The sequence below is a fragment of the Scylla paramamosain genome, unplaced genomic scaffold (genome assembly GCF_035594125.1).
Source record: "Scylla paramamosain isolate STU-SP2022 unplaced genomic scaffold, ASM3559412v1 Contig73, whole genome shotgun sequence".
Taxonomy (NCBI): domain Eukaryota; kingdom Metazoa; phylum Arthropoda; class Malacostraca; order Decapoda; family Portunidae; genus Scylla; species Scylla paramamosain.
In genome coordinates this window covers 65,001-72,500 of record NW_026973738.1, presented here as the reverse complement: position 1 = coordinate 72,500, position 7,500 = coordinate 65,001, and the positions used below count along the sequence as shown (strand labels likewise).

The 7,500-nt window shown below is 36.7% G+C and overlaps 1 protein-coding gene across 1 annotated transcript in view; it reads left to right on the top strand.

The window, feature by feature from the left end:
- LOC135098677 (calpain-A-like) overlaps positions 1-1,141 on the top strand; it is a 3,800-nt gene extending 2,659 nt beyond the window's left edge. Inside the window, exons 5-6 of the mRNA XM_064001073.1 lie at positions 175-335; positions 920-1,141. Coding sequence (XP_063857143.1) covers positions 175-335; positions 920-1,141 — 383 coding nt within the window. The remainder of the gene's footprint in view (positions 1-174; positions 336-919) is intronic.
- Positions 1,142-7,500: the final 6,359 nt, after the last annotated feature.

The following is a 7,500-nucleotide window of genomic DNA, read 5'->3' as shown; positions in this document are numbered from 1 at the left end:
GAAATACTTGATAGTGTACATATCTGAGAATGTTAGTTTCTTGTTGTCCCATAGATCTTACCACAACTTCACCCACTATGTATCTACATATCTGAGACCTGTTATTACTTATGTCAAGGAACCTCTTGCATGATTAAACTTTTGGATTTACTTGTGTGACTTGTTTGTCAACAGATACATTCTGGCACAATCCTCAGTACAGAATCACTTTGACTGAGGTTGATGATGATGATGACAACAAGTGTACAGTGATTGTGGCACTGATGCAGAAGAATCGCCGTTCACAGAGGAAGCTTGGCTTAGAGTGCCTTACTATTGGCTTTGCAATTTATTATGTAAGTCAAGACTTCTGTAGTTGTGGAAGAAATTCACATGTGTAATGTATAACTTCATTCTCTCTCTCTCTCTCTCTCTCTCTCTCTCTCTCTCTCTCTCTCTCTCTCTCTCTCTCTCTCTCTCTCTCTCTCTCTCTCTCTCTCTCTCTCTCTCTCTCTCTCTCTCTCTCTCTCTCTCTCTCTCTCTCTCTCTCTCTCTCTCCTTCTTCTTCTTCTTCTTCTTCTTCCTGTGGATCAAACCTTGTCTTTTTGTCATATCCCTCTGCTTTGTATTCATATTTAAAATGCTTAGCACTCACCTCATTATTCTCATCATTTCTTTCCTCATGACCACATCATTATGATTTGTTATACATGGCAATATGATGATAGTCAGACATAACCTTAAATGCTGCTGGTGTGAAAAATATCTTCCTGTGAAATGGAAGGCCATATCATTAGAATATCATAGAGAGAGAGGACTGCAATGTGCAAAGACAACAAAGTCGAGATTCTTCCAACATGCCGACGCCTTTGAAGGAGTGATAAATAGCAGGCATCAGTAACTAGCTAAACTTACACATATTCACATTTTCACTCTACAGTTACGAGACCCAGATGGTGTTCCTCGGCCTTTAGATCTGAACTTCTTCAAGTATTCTGCCTCAGTGGCTCGTTCCCCATCCTTCATCAACATGAGGGAGGTGTCTTGTCGCTTCAAGCTGCCCCCTGGCACTTACTGCATTGTGCCATCCACCTTTGAGCCTAATGAAGAAGGAGAGTTCATTTTGAGAGTCTTCTCTGAAAAAGCCAATGAAATGGAGTAAGTGTTTATTGTCTCTCTCTCTCTCTCTCTCTCTCTCTCTCTCTCTCTCTCTCTCTCTCTCTCTCTCTCTCTCTCTCTCTCTCTCTCTCTCTCTCTCTCTCTCTCTCTCTCTCTCTCTCTCTCTCTCTCTCTCTCTCTCTCTCTCTCTCTCTCTCTCTCTCTCTCTCTCTCTCTCTCTCTCTCTCTCTCTCTCTCTCTCTCTCTCTCTCTCTCTCTCTCTCTCTCTCTCTCTCTCTCTCTCTCTCTCTCTCTCTCTCGCTTATATAATTTCACTGAAATGCAAAAGTATGTTGAATGAAAATCAATGATCTGAGTATGAATTTTACCAAGAGATGAAGGGTAAGACAACATGACTGAGGTTTTCAGATTGGTAAGGCAGCTTAATTATAGAGTAACAAATCCAGACCACTCAATTTGCTCTCTTTAGAATCATGGAATGTGTGAAGTGGCCTGATTCATGTCTTCAAACTTATAAGTGGTTTTAACAAGGGATTATTAAATATCATAAATATCAAGAAAAGATTAGATGAATATATATATATATATATATATATATATATATATATATATATATATATATATATATATATATATATATATATATATATATATATATATATATATATATATATATATATATACGGGAGGTAGGAGAAAAACACAGGTGTATGGAGTTGAGTTTACTCCCGACCAGTTTCCTACAGCTTCTTCAGCTGAAGAAGCTGTAGGCCAAAACTGGTCAGGAATAAACTCAACTCCATACACCTGTGTTTTCCTCCTACCTCCCCCTCCAAGTTGTCTAAATGTCTGAACAATAATAACAATAATAATAAAAATAATAATAATGTCAAAAAGTGCAGACAGAATTTGGCAAGAGTAGCATGACACAGACAGGAAATTACCTGATAAGAAATTAACAAATCCACAGATTAAGAATGTGAAAAGAATTAGGAATAATGTTTCAAGATAACTTATCATCAGACACACTTAAAAACAGGTTCAGAGGAAAGACATAAGCCAAGGAAAATGATCAGGGACTGCCACGTGTAAGCCTGGTCGCTTCTTGCAGCTTCCCTTATTTCTTATGTTATGTTCTTATAAGAACGACATTCAGTTAGATGAAACAATTTCCATGATCCATCCAAAACTGGAATATTCAACAATCATATGGTCATCATACTGAGAGAGACCATAAGGAACATAAACAGAATATGAAGAGCAGCAACCAAGATAGTGAAGAAAGATTAGCAAAAAATAAATAAATAAATAAACAAATAAATAAATACGTAAAATAAATAAAATAAATAAATAAATAAATACATGAGAAGGGGAAATCATATAATATCCAAGGCATCAAAGAAATTCCAAGATGACAGATTTTATTATATATATATATATATATATATATATATATATATATATATATATATATATATATATATATATATATATATATATATATATATATATATATATATATATATATTTTTTTTTTTTTTTTTTTTTTGTGATTCAAGAGATACAAGATACAGCAAGAAATTCAAATGACTGTTCATATGAAAGATATCAATGAATACAATTTTTCTCATAGCAACGCTGAAACTTGGATTGAACACCTTGGATACAAAGTAGTCCACATTAGGAATATTAAACACTTGAAAGCCAAACAGGACATTACTGGATATAAATATGTGTCAGTACAAGCACTGTTCTTTTCCTGTATGTCAAAACTGGGGAAATACACACTCACACACACAACATTGTATCTAATTAGGGCTATCTACACTTGCTCTTGTCTTTTGTTTCCTTCCTCTTCTCCCTTGACCTCTTTTTTTTTCTCCTCTTTTCTTTTTCAAATTGGTAAGGTGTGTGTGTGTGTGTGTGTGTGTGTGTGTGTGTGTGTGTGTGTGTGTGTGTGTGTGTGTGTGTGTGTGTGTGTGTGCCTAAGTTCTCTCCACACCCCAACATTTTCTATCACTTCTATCTCCTCCCAGTTAATTCCTTTAGTGTTGAAGTCACCTACTAAGAACACTTTGTCACTTTTCCTTATCATTTCCTCTATGCTATTTCTTGTTTTTAGTTGCATAGTTTTATATCTACTGGTCTCCCATGCATTAGTTTTTGGTGATACATAAGTCATGATAACTTTCCTTTTTTCACTTCCTTTGATCTTAATCACAATACTCAAAGTTTCCACCATTCCATCACCATATTCCACTTCCTCAACAACAATATCCTCTTTTACCAATATCATCACTCCTCCTCCCTTTCCTTTTCTGTCTCTCCTCCTTTGCAAATCCCATTTATTTCCTCTTTTAGTTTAGTTTCCATTAAACCTACCACATTGGGTTTATTGTTCTTTAAATAGTCTAAGTTCCAATAGGCTTGAAACCAAACCATCCATATTTGTATACATAATTGTGTGTGTGTGTGTGTGTGTGTGTGTGTGTGTGTGTATACCTAACAAGGGGGTGTGTAGCATAACTAAATATGTTTGTTGATTTCTTTGTGTGTGTGTGTGTGTGTGTGTATTCAAGTGTATTTTGAGGAGGGTGTGTGCAGTGTGACTCAGTGCATGTGTCTGCTAATTTGTGTGTGTGTGTGTGTGTGTGTGTGTGAGCAAGAGAATAACAATAAATATAACATTAATTTCTATATCAAAAATAATAATAATGATAATGATAATAATAATAATAATAATAATAATAATAATAATAATAATAATAATCAATAACAATGACAATAAGAAAAGTTATGTAAAGGTTAGCATGGTACTTTAGGGTATGTGACATCACTACATGCTAATTTTTTAAGGGTCTGAATAAAGTAGACAAGCAAATCATGTGCAAACTTAATGCATGGGAGATCAACAGATATAAAACTATGCAACTAGAAACAAGAAATAGCATAGAGGAAATGATAAGGAAAAGTAACAAAGTGTTCTTAGTAGGTGACTTCAACACTAAAGGAATTAACTGGGAGAAGATGGAAGTGAAAGAAAATGTTGGGTCATGGAGTGAAGAACTTATGCATACCATGATGGTGAATACAATGCGACAATGGGTGAATGAACCTACAAGATGCAGAGAAGAACTATCACAGTTGGACTTTGTGTTTAAAAAAAGCCTTCATATGTATATAGTACCTCAAATAGAGATGGCCATTCATTTCACCATATCCTTCAATAATTTCATTGCACAGATCCAGTTCTTACATAGGATTCCTATAAAACTGGTGGACACTAAATTATTTATGAAAATTTATGAAATTGATATGATGTTAATGGCAGAAGTGTGTGTTGTATTCTCACTTGAGGTTTACAGTCATTGTTTCAGGTCAGATTTTTTGTGAGAGAGAGAGAGAGAGAGAGAGAGAGAGAGAGAGAGAGAGAGAGAGAGAGAGAGAGAGAGAGAGAGAGAGAGAGAGAGAGAGAATTAGAAGTTTGTGTGTGTGTGCTGCATGACAAGTTGTGGCCTAATACCCAAACCTGTTGTTAGTCAAAGCCAGTTACAGGTTAGCAATTAAAAAAAATCCTCAATACAGTTGATAAAAAACATTTTTCTTTTATGCAGTTTGCTTCAATGCCAGAAATGCATTTTGAATTAAAATAACTATTTTTTCCTAGCGTGAGGATATCAAAAGATGATTGTTACCAAGAAAAAAAAATACTGCCAGATTATTTCATACACACCAAAATCTGTCAGAAAATATGGTTACATCTGAAAGTAAAGAGAAATAAAGTGACAAAACTCTCCAGAAATCATGGGAACATTACCAATTAAAAATAAAAATTCATGGTGAACAGCCAAACCTGTGTCAGTGAGGAATGAATTACTTTAGGAAAAGGAAACTTGATATCAAGATCTAAGCGTATATAGACCAGCATCCAATTTGCTTTTTTTGTCTAAGTTATTGAAAAGTTGATGGAACACTTAGAGAAAGTCCATGTCTCGCCTGACTGTCAATCTGCATATAGACCAGGATTTTCTACTGAAACTACCATTTGGTATGTAATTAATGGCTTCCTGGGAATGATGGATAAAAGTGAATGTGCTACATTAGTCCTTTTGGATCTTAGTGCAGCTTTTGATACCATGATCTATGACTTCCTTGTGAAAGATTTAAGGAGCATCAGAGTTTTATAAAACAGGAATTATTGTGTGAAAATTGGAAATGAGTTTTTCTTCATGTGAACCTCTGATGAGAGGGGCTCCACATGGAAGTGTGCCGGGACCTATTTTATTCCGTATCTACGAGATTAGTTTATCATAATCATTACGATGTGGTGTAGGGTTCAAGTTATTTGCTGATGATACCCAGTTTTACTTTTCTATCACTGATATGGAGGACACTAGTGCAAAGATGTAACTCTATCTATTATCATCTGCCAAAGCTCCAATTAAAGAAGTTACAAAAGATTATAAACAGAGCTGCAAGATTAATTATAGGAATCCCACCAAAAGAGAAAATGTACTCGTTTAATATTTATTTATCTTTTTCGGTCAACAACAAAAGCTACCTTTGATTTTTAAGCTCTTCTTTTTAATTTTGTTCATTTTTTTCTTTCTTTCTTTCTTTAACTTCTTTTTTCTTTTGTGTTTTTTAGCATGATTTTATTTTTTGCTTCTTTTTACCTTCTGTGTGCAAACCCAAGTAAACAAACTGAATAAATATCATGGCTTCTGACTGCAGCAACAACAACAATGACCATCACCACCACCCACCTAATACAAGAGTTATCCAGTATTCTCAATATTTCACCACTAGTCTATCCACCTCACTAATACAACATTTAACCAGTATTCTCAATCTTTCACCACTATTCTGTCCACCTCACTAATACAAGAGTTCACCAGTATTCTCAATATTTCACCACTATTCTGTCCACCACCCTAATACAAGAGTTAATCAGTATTTGAAGGATGACCTTTGACCTACAGGGACCTTAGTAGGCCTTTTTATACATATATATTACTCTAGCACTGGCTTGTATAAATGAATAAATAAATAAATAAATCTGTCTCTCTCACTTGATGGTTGAAAAGAATGGATTACTATTGCCTGGATAGTAGTAAAGAATAGTACTGATAGTTAGAGGTGATATAATAGCCCACAATAATATTAAGAGTTAGTACAAGCCTTTAATAGTACCCAATAGTACAAAAAATAATAAAAAATTATTATGAGTTAGGACACACATTAGGACAGTAATCAGTGTGTCATTTTACCTGATACTATATGTTAATAGATTCTGTTTCACACAATCTCTGTTAAATCAATACCTGGAAGTCCTGTACACACACACACACACACACACACACACACACACACACACACACACACACACACACACACACACACACACACACACACACACACACACACACACACACACACACACATACCAGGGGAGGAACAGTGCAAGTGTGAGGCCAACGCGCTGGGCCGCCAACCTGTCGGCCTGGGTGACGCGTGAAGGGCGGCGTGGTGTTGGTGGTGGTGTCTTGGCCCTGTGGTGTCCCTAGCCTTCATGTCATTGTGATTGGTGAAATAGATGACCTCCATTACTTTTTCATCTTCCTGAGGTCACTTGCTGGTACCTCTGTGTCACCACGCTTAGGTCAGCTTTTTTTTTTTTTTTTCAATTTTATGTAGGAGTGACACTGGCCAAGGGCAACAAAAATCCAATAAGAAAATATGCCCACTGAAATGCCAGTGCCATAAAAGTGTCAAAGCAGTGGTCAAAAATTGATGAATAAGTGTCTTGAAACCTCCCTCTTGAAGGAATTCAAGTCATAGGAAGGTGGAAATACAGAAGCAGGCAGGGAGTTCCAGAGTTTACCCTGCCTCCCCTGTTCTTGCATTACTGGGCTGCTGGACAGGTGGCACAGCCTCATGTGTGCCCTATCTGTCCAGCACCCTGGCTATCCTTGTGGATGGGCTGGGCACACACTGAGACACAGCACACAGCAAGGGTGTAAACTGCACCTCACTGCTTTAAATATGAGTGTACAGGTTGAGAGGCAAGGCAGCACAGCACAGCACAGCACAGCATGGCAGCTCCTTAACAACACAGCCAGTCTCTGTGTGATGTTCATTGTGTCTTGAGCATTGTATCCTTGACAAACGTGGCGTACTGAGCACATCTTCACATTGTTCTTGCCTTAATGTGAAGTATTAATGTATTACACCTCACAAGTGTAGCCACGTGGCCCCTGTGTGTTCCCGTACCTGGTGATCTCAGGAACAGTTTCAGATTTCATCACAAATATTAATAACTGCAGCAATACTTGGTGCACCCTTCACACATGACCGGGGCTGATTAGTGGGTGAGTCAGCGCCTGAACCAGCCCATCACCC